The 21,598-nt window shown below is 48.0% G+C and overlaps 1 protein-coding gene across 1 annotated transcript in view; it reads left to right on the top strand.

The window, feature by feature from the left end:
• Positions 1–12,605: 12,605 nt before the first annotated feature.
• ATMIN (ATM interactor) overlaps positions 12,606–21,598 on the top strand; it is a 45,465-nt gene continuing 36,472 nt past the window's right edge. The window contains exon 1 of the mRNA XM_086945090.1: positions 12,606–12,907. Coding sequence (XP_086801216.1) covers positions 12,683–12,907 — 225 coding nt within the window. The 5' untranslated portion in view covers positions 12,606–12,682. The remainder of the gene's footprint in view (positions 12,908–21,598) is intronic.

The following is a 21,598-nucleotide window of genomic DNA, read 5'->3' as shown; positions in this document are numbered from 1 at the left end:
CCTAGTGGTAGCATGGACTAAGCAGCCTTAAAGGCTTAACTTAAGAGGTCGTGTTAAGCGAGCTTGTTTTACCACATACAATCCTGTAATCAAATGAAAGGACACCACACAAGTATATATTGTAAAAATATATGTATTTATTTCTAAATTACTCCCCAGTACTCTTTATGAGGAAAGGGGCACAAGCGTTAAATCAAAAGCACTGTTAAACATATAAAGTTGGCACAATTATGGCTGAGGGCGGGGGGCCACTCAGACCATATACTAAAAAAATGGTATAAGTAACACTTATCGAGCAATGGTTAGGCCTAGGGCCTAGAGATTCGCTGGGAGCAGTCAGGACAAGCAATGAAGAAGTCGGGAGTAGCCCACAGGATACGGGTGCAGCACGGAAAGTGCGGCGCGCACCAATGTAAAGTCAATGGTGCGTAAAAGTTAGTTAAAGTGAATTAAATGATACTTCCGCTGAACCTAGGAACACAAAACTTTAGACACAGACCCTAGAGGTGTGTGCCAGTGTAAGGACACCGGCGTTGCAAAGTTACCTCACCCACAGGCCGTGGGTGCACAGGGTCGAAGTGGCGTCGGGTTCTGTCACGCAGGTTCTTGGTGCTTGGAGCTGTTGCAGCTGCAGGCGCTGTGAAGCAGAAGTGTCCGGTGCGATCCAAGGGTGGATCGAAGTAGAAAAGTACCTGAAAGCAGAGGGGACAGAGTCTGGGTCACTCAGCAGTGACCAGGGTGGAACCAGGACGGAACCAGGCAATGTCGGGCGCAATCAGGCGGTTGTCGATAGGCTTCTCTCCGCTGTCACGTGGGCTCTGGGGCATCTGCGACGTCCAGGAGCAGGTCACGATCTGTCCCACGTAGGCTCTCGCCGTCAGTACCGTCGGCTTCAAGATTGCAGCAAACAGCACTTGGCAAAAGCAATCCACGCAGAACCGGGAGATTGCTTATCACTCGAACCAGGAGGGTCAGAGTGGGTGCTCCTTTTCACAGGAGCTGGTGCAGATCTGGAGCAACCAGAAAAGCAAGTCGGATTTCAAGTTTCGTCGGCACAGGGGCCACAAGCCAGCTGGCAAGTGACCGGGCCAACGCGTCGAGCACACACAGGCAGAAGGGCCCCACGCAGCACTCGTCGAGTGTGGAGGGGTGAGCTTTGGTGCAAGTGGAGCTCGGGGCTGGGGCTTCTCAAACCCCGGTGTACAGCTTCGAGGGTCACTCGTGGGCTGCACGGTCAGCGTCTCGTGGCCTTTTCAAGATGGCGTGCCCCACGCTTCCGGTCGCCTCCACGGGTCTCAGCTCTGCAGGGACTGTGGATCGGGCAGGTAGAAGGCAGGCAAGCTTGATCTCGTCGATCTCTGTCGCTCGAGTTCCGGCGGGAACTGCAACAAAGCAAGGGTCAAGGGCTGGATGGTGCCTGTTTGCACAGGGTGGTCACTCCTTGACCACAAGGGAGATTCTTCAGTCTTCTCACGTCGTGTAGAAAGTCGAAGGGTCCAGATTTCGTTTCTTATGTTTCTTCAGGATGATCTGAAGTCCGTTGGGACTGCTCCCCCTCTTATTCGAATCTAGGGGGTTGGACATCCTGCTAGGTCCCCTCCTATGGGTGGGACCCAGGAAGGGGGTGGTTACACCCCTCTCCTTTGATCCTGGCCGCGCTGGGACAGGGGCTGGGAGGCCCCAGAACCGGTTTGGCCGGATCCTGCAAGGGGCAGCCTTGTGCTCCCCAGGCAGTGTCTGGTTTCTTTGAAACCTCCCTACTCCAATCCACTATCTCCTGTCTGGGGTGGTTTGACACCGCCCTGTGACAGGAAACTCTTTGTCCAGGCCTCCTCTGCCGGGTTTCGGTCAGCAGCAGGAGGTCAGACCCGTGTCTGTGGCAGGGGCATCCATTTTGTGGATCTGAGGCTCATTTTAAATCAACCGCGTTTCAGTAAAGTAACATGTCTTCTCCCTCTAGAAGGGTGGAATGCTACCCCCGTCGCCAGAACTGGCGAGGGGGTAGTATTCCAATTCGTATGACACCTTACACGACATGTTTTGATAAAGCCAAACCAAAGTTGCTATATAACCGCGAGGATTATAAGGCGCTTAAGAGTATATGGTATGGCATTATCCCGGATCAGCTTAGGGAGTTGTTCCCGACAGCTGCAGACAGGCTCAGCTCATGCCAGAGCACCATCTCACATAAAACCACGCACTCTGCCTCCAGGATTGGTGAGGCCTTCCATAGGAGTGGCTTACAGGCTATATATGTGTCCAGATATAGGTTTAGATATAGGTATACTATATCTAAGCAAGGGGTGATTACACCCACTTGCCCCAGCTGAGGGATCAGCCAGTTGTGTCAATTTAAGAACCAGCCAGGGGTGGCAAAAGCTATGCTTCAGCCCCTGGTAGGCCTTGGTGGCACCTATGCCCTGAGCACCTATAGTGCATGGTACAGGGGCTGACAAGGAGTCCATTTCCAATTGTGGTATGTACCTAGGGTACATGGAATCCATTTTACAGAGAGAGCAGATAGCCTGGGGCCCTGATTAGCAGGGAACCAGGCCAACTAAGTCGAAAACCAGCTAAACACAGGGCAAAAAATCTGGGGTAACCATAGTCAGGTAGCCACCTTCCTACATAACCCCCCCCCCAAACGAAAGGAGATAAGGCTATCCTTGGCCAGGTAAGCCTTTATTGCCTGAGTGGCCATATAAGGAAGTACCTGCACTAGCATGGGTACCCCCTGTCTCATGGTCCACTAAGCAGTCCCTCACCCTAGGGGTATTAGAGGGTCTCCACCATAGGGAATCACTACCTTGGGTGTGTTTATGCAAAGTTAAAGGCTGGTTTGGATATGGAGTATTGAAGTGAGGCTCCACTATTTTTGGGCTCAACTTCCTCCAATTATCTTCCACCATATGTGCCTTTCTTTCTTCAACTGAGTTGCACTGAGCTCTCAGGGTCAACCTCTGGCTACCTAAAGCTGGAGGCTGGGTCCCTCTGTTTGGCTTGCTGGAGGGACAGTTCAGGTTTGGGCCCTTTGGGTCCCAGGTTTGGCTGTGCCCAACAGAATCCATCTGTGGGAGGTCCCTAACTATTTTTAAGGGGGCTCCCTCAGGAGTTTTTAAAGTTTTCACCTTACTAGGCCTACTAGTTTTGGTGCCCCTAATCTGTTGATGGGGGTGCTTTATTTGACAGGGGGCCCTCTGGGTCTCACTGTCCTTCTTGTCCTCTGCAGCCCTGGGCTGACTAAGGCAAGGTAGAGAGGGGCAGGTTACCTGCTCCAGACTGGATCCCACCTGAGAAGGGTCCACTGCCATCAGAGGCTCTGTCAGGCCAGGCCTAACAACCTCTGGGGCAGTTCCTTCATCAGGGGTAAGATCAGTTCCCTGAGGAGGCTGATCCTGTCCTACTGTCTGGTGAGGGGGAGATTTCTCTTCCTCCTCCATGCTCTCAGTTTGGGTGGAGTGATCCATCATTTCAGGCTTCACAACACACATATCTGTTTGAGTTTGGGCTGTGGCCATCACAGCCCCACCAACCTTTTCAGGTGGAGACTCAGTTTGGGTTTCTGCTGTTATCATAACAGCTTTGCTATTCTGTCTTGGAAGAGCTTCTGGTAAAGATGGGGCAGAGAGTTGCTCAGCCCTACCAACCTTTTCAGGAAGGACATCTTGAATTGGGGCTATAGCCAGTACAGCCCCACTAACCTTTCCATTGGAATTTACCATTCTAGAATGGATTTCCTGTTCAACCTCAGCCCAGGCTGAGATTTCCAAATCATTACCCAGTAGACAGTCTACAGGCAAGTTTGGTGACACTGCCACTCTCTTTGGCCCAGTGACACCTCCCCAGCTGAGACTTACTACTGCCATGGGATGATTGGTTTGGATGCCATCAATGTTTGTTACCTGGTATGTGGCACCTGGTAAAAGTTGTTTAGAGGGGACTATACAGTCAGCCACCATGGTGATGCTAGCCCCTGTGTCTCTAAAAGCTTCAACTTTCAAACCATTGATGATGGGTTCTTGTCTATATTTGCTCAAGGTATTTGGGCAAACAGAGAAGTTGGCAAACCCCATGCCAGTCTCATGAACAAGATTATTTGGGGATGGGGACCTGGATAGGCCAGGGTCCCCTTGGGCTCCAAAAGTAAACCCACCCAGATTCCTGGGTGTGCTCCCACTTCCTGGGGGATTACTGCTGACAGTAACAGGAGGTGTTGGAGCTGGCTTTGGAGGTATGTTTTCTTTATTGCCATTCTTGGGACAACAGCTGTCTGTTTTGTAATGCCCAACCTGTTTACAGGCATGGCAATAAGGCTTTTTCTCTGTTGAAGAAGTGTCTTGGGACCCACCCCCCTTCTTGGAGTTTTGGGGCCCTGGGGAAGTGTTTTCTTTACTTTTATCCCCACCCTTATCTTGAGGCTTGGTAGACTCCTTCTTCTGGTTATTGTCCTGATTCTTAGGCCTAATCCTGGTTCTGACCCACTTATCTGCCCTCTTTCCCAATTCTTGGGGAGAGGTCAAATCTGAGTCTACCCGGTGCTGGTGTAAGAGCTGGTTCTGACAATTACTAAGGATCTGCTCCCTCATAATCAAATTATACAATCCTGTGAAGTCATGTACTTTGCTGCCATTCAGCCAACCCTCCAGAGCCTTAGTTGCACAATCAACAAAATCAGTCCAGTCCTGAGTCTGTGTCTTCTGGGTATCTCTGAACTTTAACCTGTACTGTTCAGTGGTTAAGCCAAACCCATCTATCAGAACACTCTTCAGGACTTTGTAATTGCTGGCATCCTCATGTCTGACAGTGAGGAGCCTATCCCTCCCTTTCTCTGAAAAGGAGTACCATAAGATTGCTGCCCACTGTTCCTCAGGAACCTGCTGTACCATGCAGGCTCTCTCCAGAGCAGTCATCCATTTGTGGATGTCATCCCCTTCCTGATAGGGGGGCACAATCTTTGTCAGGTTTCTACTATCATAGGACCTGGGTTTCTCTTTAGGAATTTTGCTGCCACCAGTGGCATCTAAGCCACTTATTTTTTTTTCCCTTGCCAAGGTAAGTTTAGCTTGTTCCAAGGTAAGCTTAGCTTGAGCCAGGGCTACCTCTTCCCTCTCTATCTGGAGTTGGACAGCCCTCATTCTGGCCCTATGCTCTTTTCTCTGGGAGGAAGTCATCCCTCTTTGAGATTCTCTTGAGGCACTAGAAAGATGAGAGTCCCCTGATGGAGATCTCACCCTCCTGTTGCCTGGGAGAATTTGGTTATGAGATCTGGAGTGGTGCTGGCCCTCTCCATTCTCATGTAGGTCCAAGTTGGCCTGGTTAAGGCTGGTAACCTGTACCTGGTTTCCCCTCTGATCCTGATCTTCAGGCTCTTCTAAATCAGAGCCTTCCTCTTCCTCTTCCTCCTCCTCTTCTTCTTCTGGAAGATTCTCATTCTCAGGGGAGTTGTTCCCTTCACCTGAATCTAAGGGAGCCTGACTCACCTTATCTAGATCATCCTTTTCTAGGAGAGCTATTAGGGAAGGAATGGTAGGGCCTCTGCCCTTTTTTAGCCCCCTGGCTGTGCACAAGGCACCCAGGTCTTTGTGGCTAAGGTTGTCATATCTGGATGTTGTCCCTATAGGATCAACTTCTACAGGAGCAGAGCCTGAGGCTCTATCTGTATCAGACATGACTGCTAGTGAGGTGTAAGTGGTGCACTTACCTACACTAAGTGGTTTCCTACTGTACCTTGCTAGTGAGTTGTAGTCAGGGTGTGCTAATCCCTTTAATCTACAACTACTAAGTTCAGTAGAACTTAATATGCTAAGCTTTTGATTTATATGTACCTAGAGGTACTTGATGTGATCTTTCAATTTGATAAAGATTGCAATGGTAAAACAAACAGCAAGCTCAAATCCGCACCGCTGCACACCAATGTGAGAAGTTGGCCTGATATGTAGTGTTTCCAATTCTGGAACCACTGGGTATCAGTCCAAACAAACCCCAAAGATGTCAGGTTGTAAGTCAACCTTGTAGACAAGCTATCCTAGTGGTAGCATGGACTAAGCAGCCTTAAAGGCTTAACTTAAGAGGTCGTGTTAAGCGAGCTTGTTTTACCACATACAATCCTGTAATCAAATGAAAGGACACCACACAAGTATATATTGTAAAAATATATGTATTTATTTCTAAATTACTCCCCAGTACTCTTTATGAGGAAAGGGGCACAAGCGTTAAATCAAAAGCACTGTTAAACATATAAAGTTGGCACAATTATGGCTGAGGGCGGGGGGCCACTCAGACCATATACTAAAAAAATGGTATAAGTAACACTTATCGAGCAATGGTTAGGCCTAGGGCCTAGAGATTCGCTGGGAGCAGTCAGGACAAGCAATGAAGAAGTCGGGAGTAGCCCACAGGATACGGGTGCAGCACGGAAAGTGCGGCGCGCACCAATGTAAAGTCAATGGTGCGTAAAAGTTAGTTAAAGTGAATTAAATGATACTTCCGCTGAACCTAGGAACACAAAACTTTAGACACAGACCCTAGAGGTGTGTGCCAGTGTAAGGACACCGGCGTTGCAAAGTTACCTCACCCACAGGCCGTGGGTGCACAGGGTCGAAGTGGCGTCGGGTTCTGTCACGCAGGTTCTTGGTGCTTGGAGCTGTTGCAGCTGCAGGCGCTGTGAAGCAGAAGTGTCCGGTGCGATCCAAGGGTGGATCGAAGTAGAAAAGTACCTGAAAGCAGAGGGGACAGAGTCTGGGTCACTCAGCAGTGACCAGGGTGGAACCAGGACGGAACCAGGCAATGTCGGGCGCAATCAGGCGGTTGTCGATAGGCTTCTCTCCGCTGTCACGTGGGCTCTGGGGCATCTGCGACGTCCAGGAGCAGGTCACGATCTGTCCCACGTAGGCTCTCGCCGTCAGCACCATCGGCTTCAAGATTGCAGCAAACAGCACTTGGCAAAAGCAATCCACGCAGAACCGGGAGATTGCTTATCACTCGAACCAGGAGGGTCAGAGTGGGTGCTCCTTTTCACAGGAGCTGGTGCAGATCTGGAGCAACCAGAAAAGCAAGTCGGATTTCAAGTTTCGTCGGCACAGGGGCCACAAGCCAGCTGGCAAGTGACCGGGCCAACGCGTCGAGCACACACAGGCAGAAGGGCCCCACGCAGCACTCGTCGAGTGTGGAGGGGTGAGCTTTGGTGCAAGTGGAGCTCGGGGCTGGGGCTTCTCAAACCCTGGTGTACAGCTTCGAGGGTCACTCGTGGGCTGCACGGTCAGCGTCTCGTGGCCTTTTCAAGATGGCGTGCCCCACGCTTCCGGTCGCCTCCACGGGTCTCAGCTCTGCAGGGACTGTGGATCGGGCAGGTAGAAGGCAGGCAAGCTTGATCTCGTTGATCTCTGTCGCTCGAGTTCCGGCGGGAACTGCAACAAAGCAAGGGTCGAGGGCTGGATGGTGCCTGTTTGCACAGGGTGGTCACTCCTTGACCACAAGGGAGATTCTTCAGTCTTCTCACGTCGTGTAGAAAGTCGAAGGGTCCAGATTTCGTTTCTTATGTTTCTTCAGGATGATCTGAAGTCCGTTGGGACTGCTCCCCCTCTTATTCGAATCTAGGGGGTTGGACATCCTGCTAGGTCCCCTCCTATGGGTGGGACCCAGGAAGGGGGTGGTTACACCCCTCTCCTTTGATCCTGGCCGCGCTGGGACAGGGGCTGGGAGGCCCCAGAACCGGTTTGGCCGGATCCTGCAAGGGGCAGCCTTGTGCTCCCCAGGCAGTGTCTGGTTTCTTTGAAACCTCCCTACTCCAATCCACTATCTCCTGTCTGGGGTGGTTTGACACCGCCCTGTGACAGGAAACTCTTTGTCCAGGCCTCCTCTGCCGGGTTTCGGTCAGCAGCAGGAGGTCAGACCCGTGTCTGTGGCAGGGGCATCCATTTTGTGGATCTGAGGCTCATTTTAAATCAACCGCGTTTCAGTAAAGTAACATGTCTTCTCCCTCTAGAAGGGTGGAATGCTACCCCCGTCGCCAGAACTGGCGAGGGGGTAGTATTCCAATTCGTATGACACCTTACACGACATGTTTTGATAAAGCCAAACCAAAGTTGCTATATAACCGCGAGGATTATAAGGCGCTTAAGAGTATATGGTATGGCATTATCCCGGATCAGCTTAGGGAGTTGTTCCCGACAGCTGCAGACAGGCTCAGCTCATGCCAGAGCACCATCTCACATAAAACCACGCACTCTGCCTCCAGGATTGGTGAGGCCTTCCATAGGAGTGGCTTACAGGCTATATATGTGTCCAGATATAGGTTTAGATATAGGTATACTATATCTAAGCAAGGGGTGATTACACCCACTTGCCCCAGCTGAGGGATCAGCCAGTTGTGTCAATTTAAGAACCAGCCAGGGGTGGCAAAAGCTATGCTTCAGCCCCTGGTAGGCCTTGGTGGCACCTATGCCCTGAGCACCTATAGTGCATGGTACAGGGGCTGACAAGGAGTCCATTTCCAATTGTGGTATGTACCTAGGGTACATGGAATCCATTTTACAGAGAGAGCAGATAGCCTGGGGCCCTGATTAGCAGGGAACCAGGCCAACTAAGTCGAAAACCAGCTAAACACAGGGCAAAAAATCTGGGGTAACCATAGTCAGGTAGCCACCTTCCTACACAAAGCCTATTAGTACAGTACTTACCTGCTAGTAATTTCGCATTCCACTTTCATAGTATATGGTTTTTCGTGCCCCTCGGGCATTTGTGTAAATTGTGCGAACTTAAGTATTTTCGTAAGAGTTTTGTTGTGTGCTTAGTACCGTGTCCTCATAAAGAGTACAGGGCTGTTGTGATCTAAATAAATACACTGTTTATTTTCATAAAACTTGGTGTTCAAGGGGTATATGTGATGGTATAACAGCTGGCTTAACACGCCCTCTAGAGTTTAGCCCGAAGACTGCTCGTATCCATGCTACTAGGATAGCTGGTCTATAAGGTTGACTTACAACCAATCACCATAAGGGTTGTTTGGACTGATACAAAGTGCTCACTAGAATAGTGAACATTATATATCAGGCCAACTTCTCACAATCACACAATGGCCAAAGTGGCCGAGAGTAGTTCAAAGTTCACAGCGTTGAGTATATGTGCACTATAGGAAGAAGATAAAACAAGAGAAAATAGTCAAAAATAACTCAGTATTGAACAAGTGTTAAAGGTACGTGTGAGTCACTTGCGTGGTTCCATGCGGTCTAGCCGATAACGTGTTCATCCACCATCTTGACTAATCAAGTGCCGCGGGGGACAATCTCGTCCGGCGTCGCGGGTCCATCTGCGGCAGTTCCTCTCTCCATTTCTTGAATGGCCAGTGCCAGCGGGTGGAGCGACTGATCCTCTCCTTCCTCGATCTCGGACAGTTCTCCTCCCGTTTCGCTCTCCATCTCCGTATGCTCTTCTACAGCAAGGGCGCTAAACCTAGATCCCGACGGGTCTCTAGGCCTCGGTGAGCCAGGCAATCGCTCTTTCCATGGGGATCCATTCTGAGGTGGATATGGCGTCATTTGTGTCCTCCTTTGTCCCCGTAATCTATGTCTCCTCTGTGGTTGTACTCGCTCCCATAGGTTTCCGGCTACCGGGTCTGTCCCCGGCGCAGTTGTCTTATTCCCCTCTCGCCTGCGAAGAGGCGGGCGTTCTTCAAACCATTGCCACGCATCATCCGGATGTACGAAGAAGTACGCTTTGTCCTTATAGACGACCCTTAGTTTCGCCGGGAAGAGGAGCAGTTACTGTATTTTCAGCTCTCTAAGTTTGGCCTTTACTGAATCGAAGGAGCGTCGGGCCTTTTGTACCTCCTGACTGCAGTCGGGAAAAATCATTATTTGAGCGTTCTCGAGTCGGATCTCGCCCAATTTTCTGGCCCCTCGTAGGATCAAGTCTCTGTCAGCAAAGTTTAAGAGCCCTTATGGCCAATGGCTTGGCCATAAGGGCTCTGTGCGCCCTTTCAATGATGAAGCAGTTGGAGAAGTGCGCCCGGGGCAGTGTCTCAATCAGCCACTTGCGCATAAACACCGCCCTCAATACCTTCTCTAAATCCCACAAAACTGAGGTTGTTCCACTTCGCCCTGTTTTCTGCATTGTCCACCTTCCATAGAAGCTGATTGAGCGCTGTCTGTAAGTCTTTAACACCCTTCAGGTGGCTGTGTATGACATCCTCCGCCTCCCCGAATCGCGTCTCCGCCGTGGTGACCCTCTCTGTAAGGTTTCTGAAGTCCTGCCGTAGTAGATTGACCTCTACCTCCACCTCACCGATCTTCACTTCAAGGGCTGCTCTGGACGCCTGAATGTCCGCTCTAGAAGCCTGAATCGCGCTCATCAGGAGAGCTGTATCCGAGCTCGATCCCGCCGCATCTCCGCCGCCATTCTGCTGCGTCACTGCGAATTTGTCAATGAGGCCTTGCTTCTGCGCCTTTGCGACCGCCTCCTTCTTCCCCATTACGGACTGGCTTCTCTGGCGCCGGTGGGGGGGGGTCAAAATCTAGGGTCCGAGTGCCTGCCCGCAGACCACTTCTTCCCTCCACCGTGCTCTCGGAGTGGGGGTCCAGCAAGGTGTATTGGGGAGGATGTCAGTGGCCCCAGGAGAGTGGCCCGGTCGGAAAGGGCCTCAGGCTGCAGCAATCTTCTTCTGGGTGCGGGAGGCAGGGATAGCGGCCAACCGGGGCAGCCGGTCAGGTCAGGGCTAGAAGGGTGTCTCTCGGCCCTGTGAGGAGGAGGCGGGGGCGCAGCCAAGGGGACACCCAGCCCGCAAGCTAGGGGTGTCAGCGCTCGCCCGCTCCCATGCAGTCCCCCGGTCCAGCCGAGTCCACCGGGCACCAGGTATATGACACGCAATGTGCGGCTGCAGACACCACCGCGCCGTGCACCCCCCAACCTGCCTCCTTCCTCCGATCTCCAGGCAGCAGCGGGGTCGATCTCCTCCTGTCCGTGATGCTCCGCAGCTCCGGTCGGGTCGTCTCTGCACCCCGCAAATGGGTTGGGGGCCCCACTGTCTCGCAGGGGGTCTCTCTACCGCAGCCCTCACACCCGGGTCCCGTCAAGAGTCCGGACCCGGGTTACTCCGCCTGCTAGCCCTCGCCCGTCAAAACCCCGCGCCGCGCGGGGGGGGGGGGGGGCGGGCGGGCGGGCGAAAGTCGACCTCCTCCGGTCCGCCACCTCCGCTAGGCCCGGGCAGGTCCCAGTGCAACAATTGAGGGCTCCGGTACAGCCTCCAGCCCCAAAGACGGTAAGCGCCAGAAGGCCGCAGCTCCGCCGCCCCACCGGAGGCCCTCCGGTCCGAGCCTCGGGTGAGTCAGTAGTCCGATGCGGCTGCCGCCATCTTGGCCCCGGCTCCGAGTCCGGCGGTTGTTTCTCGACGATTCCTGTGTTCTCGGGTCTCAGGAGGGTTGGCAAGGGCAGTCGCTTGGGTCAGCCAGTCTCGCACTACATCATGCTGTAGAATTGAAGGATGGCACTTCAGTGTAGGTTGAAATAGGTTTAATCTTCAAACAAGCAGGTACACAGCTGACAGGTAGTCAGTCAGCGTCAACTGAATAAATGTAGAACACATAGAGGAAAGTGGAACACAGTACACTCAATTCTAAAGAATGTGGAATGCACAAAGTTAAAGGTACATTACATATTACACAACATAACACATGCCTTGGTTAAAGAATCGGTGGATCAAGGTAATAATGTCGGATTATTTTGGCTTGCCGGAGCTGGCGCAGAGTGCGACTCACTCGGCTATGCTGCTAGCCACGCCCACCATATTGCAAGCATCCTTGTCTCTTCTTGGCACTGAACCATAATTTCTCTGTGGATTATTTTTGGGGGATTTTATAATAAGATGCTCTGCCCACTGGCAATGCACTCAATGCAACATACACTCCAAATAATACCACTCACTGCCACATAATTACATACCACATAATTACACTTAACTCATTACATTAATACAATCCACATCATATCAGTCAGGGCCACGTAATAACACACCACACATTTATAACTACACTCAATACAATATACATACACTACACATAACAACACTCAGTACCACATAATTACACACCACATAATTACATTATACTCAACATCAATACACTCCACATATTACCACTAAGGACCACATATAACACCCTTTATTACAAATTGTCTACATAAAACATCAGACACAATACTCTACAACGTAGCCAAAACTTCAAACTAAACACATAAAGTCCCAAAAGCAGACCTCTTGGCTACACCAATCCTTGCTTATATTTATATGTTTCCCTAATCATCTTTGCTTCATTTTGCTGGGAAGAAAGTGTCACTCATAGTCTTTGAAATGTCACTCATAATTATTCAGAAATTAAGAAAATGTCACACATAGCAATCTGAAACCTGCAGCTATGTAAATCGCGTGTTACTTGAAATGTCTCACAATCAGTTTAAATATCACCTAAAGATCCTTAACCAATGGGCGTGTTCAGGCTCTCAGCTAATCAAAGCATGCGCTGCTCGAGGACACATTCTGAGTCCTCATTTTGTGGGCTTGTCCCGTTTTAAACCTTTTTCTTTGGACAGTTGGCCTTCTATCCTTACTACACTTTGCTACTAGCTCCGCCCCGGAAATGACAGCGGTGTCATTGCTTAGTGTTTTGGGGCGGCTGGTCCGTCGTGCGGCACCATGGCAGCTGCCTGTGTCTCTACTGCCAAAAGGACATCTAAGAGTGGAAGCCCGCGGGTTCGGGCCGATTTCTCCTGCGAGCATTGGGAGATCGTGAAGCCGTCTGTTACCGACTTGACGCGGGAGGGGCGAAGCAACATCCTCTGCACTGTGCAGGGCTGCGGGAAAGTGCTGTCTAACCCTCCGGCTCTCAATATGCATCTCGTTAAGAGTCACGGTGTTCAGGTGTGCCGTCTCCGTTTAATTACCAGTTTGTGTGTATGGTCTCAATTTTCTCCAGTTCTGCCTCCCAAATTACCACATTTTTCAATCGCATCTTTTCTGTCCTGACCCTGCCGGGCCGTGTCTTCCACCGTGCTACACCCGTCCTCTCATTCCTCATTATGGCGTGGAAGTGCACACCGTTGCCAGTCCTGCATTAATGTTTCTCTAGTGTCCCTGTAAGCGACCTTCTTCCACTATTTTATAGCCATTAATGATCTCTTCTCCTGTCATTAGTGTCTCTTCCTCTATGGACCGTTTTAAGTTCTATATAGGTGAAAATTGGACCGAAGACATAAAAGCACCAGATTATTTCACACATTCTTTAAACATTGAGAGATTATGTGATTTGACCAAGATCACTGGTTGCTAAACCGAGGCCGGGACTCCAACGCGATTAGTTCCAACCAAAGTCGTCAGCTTTGGCTGGATCAATTTCCTACTTCACGTCCAGACCCACTCCCTTCTCTTTCATGAACCCGTGTATAGATTTTCAACACGTTTTCCTGTCTATTCTTTTCTCCTACCTTAACCATACTATCATTATGACCACTCGGTTTTGTTACCACTGTTATCAGGGCTCGAGTCGGGGTACCACGCGGGTGGACGGCGTCCCCCCACTTATTTTACTGGGAGCTCGATAAACTAGAGCAAATGGAGCCACATATTCACTCTATGGCCTCTCTAGGGCGAGATTGAGCTCATTCAGAACGCTGCTCACGCGCTGGCTTCTTTGGTGTAATTGCATCTAAGGGGTGAGCGAGGGGGAGGCAATGAGTCTGATGGTGCAAGCCACCTTTCGTGACGTCACTTCCTGTTGTGACGTCAGCGTCCCCCACTTCTTTTTTTTTTTTTTAGGACTTTTGCCCTGACTGTTATACAAATTTTGTGACCTCCCTATCTTGCCCCTTTTGCCTTCCTTCAGTAATAGCTTTTACTGCACCCATTTACTTTCTATTTTACACATCCCTTACATCGGCAGTTTTCTCTCATTTTGTTTCAGACGAAATATAATCGTTTTTTCCCCAGTGGATAGAATGATAAACGAGCTTGTAATATTGTATCGTGTTAAAGATGCAGTAGCGTGGTGGCCATCATGTTTGAAATAATTCTTTGATATCGGCACATTATATTAAGTATCTATGGTGTGGGGCCTCTCTGTAATTTAAAGACAGGATGTTTCCGCTTTCTGAGGTTATTGAATATGTATATTGAAGACAAAAGTCCTGCATTACTTAAACTGCTTGTACACGTACGGTTCTTTGTCATAGCAGCACTTTGAATAAGAGTTGTCTAGTGGGACTGTAACTTAATTGTAGAATGTATGTAATATTGGTTGTGTAGCATGAAAAACAAAATTCAAAAACATTTTTATTCAGTAAATATCTAAAACATCAACATTTTAAGAGTAAAATAGTTAATCCGGTATAAATCAGTAGAACGTTTAAACTCCTCGCTTAACTCGTTCTAAATACAGAAAGCAAAATTGTTTATCGTAGCTGCAGGCAATTTTTATTCCTCCATATAATTCTTTTACTTTAAATGAAGTAACATTTGCACTAAAATACGGAAAACATGTGTTATCACTCCAAGGTCTTTGCACTCAAATATATTTTCTGTACAAATAGTGTTTTTTTAGGTTTCACTCTCGAGACCTATTGTTGTGGAGTTGCCTCTCAAGGGAGACAGACCTGGGCACGCGCGGCGATTCTGGTGTGTGGACGCGCACGTCCAGCCCGGCTCCGTGCACATCTCTTGCTCCACATTCACAGCGGCAGCCTCTCACAATCGCTCGCGCGCGCACACAGCCACACTCACGGAAGTACACTCTCTCACACACTCTCACACACCTACACACACACACCCCTCCTCCTCCTTACCTCAGCACATCTTTTGTTGCACATTCACAGCGTCAGCCTCTCTCCTTCACACACGCAGGCACACACACACACACGCAGGCACACACACACACGCAGGCACACACACACACACACACGCAGGCACACACACACACGCAGGCACACACGCAGGCACACACACACACACACGCAGGCACACACACACACACACACCCACACCCCTCCTCTCTCTTACCTCACCGGGCTCCTGTTAGGTCTCGCACATTGGCGACGCAGTCGCTAGCGAAGAGCAATCTTAACAGAGTAAACTTTTTGTGGATGTCACTTTAAAGAAGAATAAAACACCTTTTACACAAAAACAGATGCTATAGTTTGGCTATTATCATGGTTTACTACAAAAAAAGTCTAGGCTTAAGCAAGAAGTTCTCCTAACATCAAGAACAGGGGCTCAGTACTGGGAAGTAGCAAAAGAGTTAAACGTTATCGCTCCAGAACATGGACAATACTGTAAGCGGATGGTTTAAACGGTTCCATAACTACACCTCAGGAACCAGAGGTCATTTATAGCTACAATCAGGAACAGAATAAATGGGGATTTTAAAATGAGGAACGGTGAAAAGCTGTTTCCCCTTATACTCTGAAGCAATGGAGGTTTTGAGCATAAAAAAGCAAAAATAAAGTAAGTTTTGGCTTACAGACTTTGTTTTTCTCCTGGCTAAATCACAACTGTTGAAATGCATGAAAGAACACTCTTGTGTCCGTCTCAGTGCCTGACAAGGAAGAGGCGTCAACCCTGGTGCCTTCGTAGTTCAAAAAACTCACGCCAGTGTACACAGCACTGTCAACACGACATTCAAACAAAAAACACCAATACATGTCCATTGTACCTTGCTGTTATTCTTTCCAGTGCTGCTTTGAAGGAGACTGCAAATCCGCTTCCCCCAAGGTAATCGGAGATGGGTGCCTGTAAGGGTTACAAGGAGTTCCTAACTGGAATTTATCAAAGACGAATCACATAGTAGTGACAGGAAACACCTTCTTTCTCCACAAAGGAAACGCTTAGGAGCAGCAACATCAGTGGAACGACGCACTGACGGCGCCTGTGAGAACCGTGTTCTTCTAGTCCACACGTGACACGTCAAACCTTAATTGGCACCTGACTGCAGCAGCGCGCACGCGTTCCTGCAGCAACTAATCAATGGGAGTCGCAGCTATGAGTGTGGCGGGGTGAGCTGACAGTTATCTGTCCTTCAGCGAGTCGTCCCACTGTGAAGGCGTGTCTTCAACTGGCTGCCTGGAAAGTGCCTGCTCTAAGCTCCTCCTCAGGTGATCATTCTCGAATCTACCCATCAACTTTCAGATGTAAGCCTAGCAGTTGCCATGTTCAGCTGGAGGGGGCAGCTTCAGAGCTAAGTGCAGCTACTGTGAAACCACGAGTATTTATGACCAAAGCGCAACTAACTGCCAGTGTTCTGGCTTATTGAGTTTAGTTGGTTCCTGGCCTGTAGTTACATCCTTTAAAAGTTTTGGGAAACTAGCAAAAGATGGTTGTTACCTCTCTTCGAAACCTGAAAAGTAAATATGTGCCACATTCACTTAGAAATATTTTAGGGCTGTATTAATCGTTCTACATTAAAAGAGAGGCAAATATGTTATGTTAAGTATAGGGAATGCTAATAGGCCTCACATTGGTTGTAGACCTATTGGCTCGTTCAATGCTTGTTTCGTTGCTCTATTCTTATATGGCTGACCATTAGGTTTTCCACCTTGCGAGTTTTTTACTGGCGAGACAAGTTATTTTATATTCCGGCGGGTAGACAAATGTGGAAAATCACAATGTACAAGTGCAGAGTGCAGAATGCCATCATTCACAGTGAGGCGAGTCAATACCTGATGTGGGCATACTCATTGCGCTATGCTCTATGATGCGGTGGACAGAATCAAAATGTAGATGACTGCAACGAACCAATGGATGGAGAGAATGACCAAAAGCCTTCTATGTATGATGTATATGTTCTATGTATATTTTCAAAAGAGTGTGGCTAAGATCAGGCAAAGGATTTACATTAAGTGTTCCTCATCCATTAAAAAGAGATGGATGTGCCAACAAATTAACTGGGACAGCTGAGTAAAGGGTGGTCTCTGGCTCTCATAGCTTGTGTAGGAGCTGAGTCCTGAAAATAGCTGGCATGTAAATCATGCAACAAATATCATATTATGGTAAAGTACGGTAGATGTCTTCAAATTTAAACATTTCATAAAAGTATTTCTTTAACACATGGCAGCGTTTCACCTTAGTACTGCTGATTATTTGCTAAGTATATATTAAAAGTGCCCGTTTTTAGGGCTCGCCTAGCGTTGCAGCGCGAAGCGCTGCTGCTAGTGAGCCTTATTGTCGATGTGAAGGCCTCCCTAGTGGTACAGACCGGTGCACGAGCAGACACTGGTCTGTGAACGCGCGAGCCGCAGGGAACGTGAGCGTGCACGCTCACTGCGTGCACGCTCACTGCATGCACGCTCACTGCGTGCACGCTCACTGCGTGCACGCTCACTGCGTGCACGCTCACTGCGTGCACGCTCACTGCGTGCACGCTCACTGCGCTCCCGCGTCTGTTCCAAGGCGCGCTCCAGGCCGACTTGCGGTGTGCGTGCTCCAGCATTTTCTTGTTTCGGGCTCTTCTGGTAGGTATTGTGCTTGTTATTATATACACACCTTCTATGATCTGTCTAGTGAATCAACGTCCCTGGCTCTCAGTCATTTTATAATCAATGTGTGCAAATTTCCAAGTGGCATTAATTAGTCGAATGATGTTTTGGTTGCAATTTTGAATTTGTTCTGCACCTAGTACATGCACATCACTGCAGTTTCACCAAAAGTATTGGGTGTTTGTAAATGCTGTCTCTGAAAAGCATTATTTGAATAATACTGCTGGCCCTTCTCATTCTGTACTCTTGCTTGAGCACCGAACCTGTGTCCAGTGTACGCGCAACATCGCCTCTCCCTTATCACACCTTTTTAGGACGTCCGTTTTTGCAGAAGCTCTGTTCAGTGTTGCAGACTGTGCATACAGCAATGGCAGTAACAGGCATAGCGATGAGAGTGGGTCTCCTTTGGTCCCTGGGAGATTTTCAACTTTGATTAGCCAAACTCTGCAATTTAGATGTATGAAATGCACACATGACCCTGCTTCTAATCAGTAGGGATATCGGGTAACCATACACAATTGCAAACTGTTTCTGTTAGTGAAATGGGAGAGGTGGGGGTTTACAACTGCACTCTGGTGGATACATCTGGAGCAGTGCCCTGTGGAAATGGTCCAAGTGGTGCGATTTGCACTGGCAAGTTTGCACACTTTTGTATATGTAGGTCCTTCCATGCCTTCTTTTTGGACACACAGCACTGATTTTCGCCACCAATAACAACGTATTAACCCAATCGTTATAAGGTGCAACATAGCAGAAACTGTTCATTTACCATTACCGATGATCTGCAACGGACTGCCCATACCCGAAGTTGTTGAAATAAATTGTATTTGTTTTTCTTCTTCATGAGTGGTCATAAACTATGTGTGTTATGAGTACACTTGGCTTACCCCTAAGCACCCCACTGTCTAAATGTGATGGCGCCAGGTCCCCAAGTTAAGGTCACGTTTTAACTCTACTTTTATTTGTTAATTGATTTTCACTTCTTTTTTCAAGCTTACTCGTTAAGAGAAAAGGGAGTTTGTGAAGTAACTGTACCCTCGCCTGCGATTGCGACATAAAATACTCAGTTCTTGAAAAGCAGAAATGCCAATGAGCTTAACTGAACATTTTAATTTGAACACGTTTACAGTGCTCTTCTTTGAAAAACAGAACAAATATATACCCTGCATGTCCCAATGACAGCTGGGTTCCAACGACCCCTTGAAGTTGCACCTCAGAGGTCTGGCAGATGTCCAATGAACATGAAGATAAGTAACTCGCACACAGACCTGTTTTTCGCAAGCCTCCTTCATTCACCCCAAGGTGCAATGTGACACATATTTTGTTTTGTTCATAGCTGGAATAACTTTACAGCACATACTGCCCTTTCTGATCTCAAAATGTGTGAACGCTTGAAGCTATCCTGGTAAGAATTTTCCACTTGAGGGTACGCAATCGAGCAAGTGCGCTGCTATGTAAGTAGATCGGTTGCGACAGAATTCTCTCTGTTATCCCATCGCATACGTCTCAGTAATCCGTTCCTGACAGAAGTAGAAGGGAATTCCAAGGTTAATAACATAATTGAAAAAGGTGGTGCATCAAATATGATTTGTTTCTAATTTAAGTCTAGGTTATCCGAAAGAGTTCTTAATTTTATTCAAATGAAAACTGGATCTGATTCCTTGTTGTGCTGAGCGACATTGCTTATCCACTTGGCTTCCCTTTGTTTGAATAGTGAATACAATCTGTGTCCTGGATGTTTATTTTATGCTCCGCAGGCCCTCTCTTATGCCTCCAAGCATGCAAACATGCGTTGCTCTCAGGGCTTTCAACTTATTTTAATTTACCATGCAAACTACACCACTCCTTAACCTCATACTTTATCATACTGTGTATCTTCACACTAATTGCAATGGAATAGCTTAGATTCAGGAAAACAGTAAACAGTTATCGAAAGATCATAATCACATTAAAATACATCACCTTTTTAGGAAGGTTATGCAGCCAATCCTCTTATTGAACACACACTGGAATCTTGGTACCCCAGCTGTAGACCATTCAACAAAGTACTAAACCAAAATGGGCATGCTAGAGTGCCCATAACAATGCTCCCACTATGCCCCTAGCCCCTGTATAGCTTGTCTCACCCCTAAAGACCAGCAAACAGCATTGTTTGTCACTAATGTAGGATTCTCTTCCTCATCCCTAACTATGAGTGCACCAATTGACAACATGAGTTCCAGGAGCGCCTCACCTTCTGTCAGCACTAGTGGGCTGATACCCACCTAGGACATATGTTATAGGATTGACACACAACTTTGTTTCTCTGGATTTCCTGAGCATGGATGTACCAGAGAATTATGGGTTTTCGGTGTTTTCATGGTGCCGACAGGCAGTAAATTGGGTGTAGTTTCTTTGGAACTTGGGAAAGCAGCAGCAGGTAAAATCTCTGCTTAGTCTACTTGTCTTTTGTTCACAGATACAACTGCTGCGCTGTGTAGAAACATACCATATATTTTTTAATATATACATATCCTAAGATGATATTCATCCCTCATTGGTTGTTTTTGATTCCAAATAGTTTTTTCCAAAACAGATTTTATTCATTTTCCTAGGTACGGGATGGACAATGCCCAAAGCAACATTGAAAATACAGTTTGATGTAGAAAGTACCATATTTGTGAATACTTTAACAAACTGGCCTGCCATACAGCTGGCCTAACAACTGAAATGTAGCACAGATCATCACAAAAGTCCCTCATACGCAAATGACATACGTATGTGTATCAACTCCAGAGTTACTCGTCTTAAACATAGTAGAAAGTAGGGCATGGTACCTGGTGAATTTGTATGGGGTCAGTTTATGGCAAAGGGGGTAGATCAATACCCCGATATGCCGCCCAGCCGGACCATATGTTCCTGTATTTCTGCGGGCAGCCCCATGCCTGGTAGACTTGAATCTCGGCCCCTATACATATGCCCATAGCCGTCTTCCACCCACCCATCCTTGGCGGGGAGGTCGCCTTCCACGCCTGAGCGATGTCCCTTTTGGCCAGTGTGAGGCCCAGGAACAGTAAGCGTTGTTTGGAGCGATTCCCAACAATCTCCTCAGTCCTGTGGAGTAAAAACAGCCAGGGGTCAAGTGGGAGATCCCAGGACAGGACACTGCCCAGGCAGGACGAGATTTTCTGCCAATATGGTTGTAGTGCCTCACAGCTCCAGACCATATGTAGGAATGTGCCCTCTCCGTCCCGAAATCTAAGGCATATGGGGGACTGGATGACACCCATTCTTCATAGACTAAACCCTGTATAATATGCACAGTGAAGGTATTTAAACTGAATAAGGCAGTATTGTGTGGAAACAGCAGCACTCCAGGGATTGGAAAGGGCCTCGGTCCAGTCATAATCTGTCATGGTTAGCAAATCTATCGCCCATGCCTCCCTGGTCTTGTGTAATGTGGTTTGGGTGTGAGTTGTTAAGGTCTTGTATATTTGTCATATTTTTTGTGCTACCAGGTCTCCCATCAGTAGACGGCCCTCTAGGGGGTGAAATTCTGGTAGTTTGTCCAGCGGATGAATCAGAGGGGTCAGGGCATGCCTCATCTGTAGATATTTGTAGAACTGCGACTTGTGTTGCTGAAACTAGTTTTGCAGATATTGAAATGATTTGAGGTGAGACCCTGCATGATATCGCCTAGTGTGAGAATCCGGAGGAATTTAAAAATAATTAAAAGTTTTAAGAAAGAACAAAACAATGAAAGAACATTCAAGTGTATACAATATGTGCAGACTGTAGTGACCCCAGCGTGTCATCCATATGAGTACATTAGGACAAGTAAGTAAAGATTTACAAGAATAGTTTGATCACAATTGATTGTCAATACTCCCTTAAATTAATGATAACTCACAAAGAGAATGTTAATGGTTGTAAGAGAAATAATGCAATTGTAGAATATTTTGTACCCTACTATCTAGAGGTTGGGGACAGATGAATTTACGAAGATGACATTGAGAAACAAGCATCGAAAATGCAATAGGTCTCGCTTTTGGTTAAGTTAAAGCCATTTGCTTTGCTAATGGTATTGTATAGCAAAGCAAATGGCGTTAAC

Source organism: Lissotriton vulgaris, chromosome 12 (genome assembly GCF_964263255.1).
Source record: "Lissotriton vulgaris chromosome 12, aLisVul1.2, whole genome shotgun sequence".
Lineage (NCBI taxonomy): Eukaryota > Metazoa > Chordata > Amphibia > Caudata > Salamandridae > Lissotriton > Lissotriton vulgaris.
This window is presented reverse-complemented; position numbering and strand designations above follow the sequence as displayed.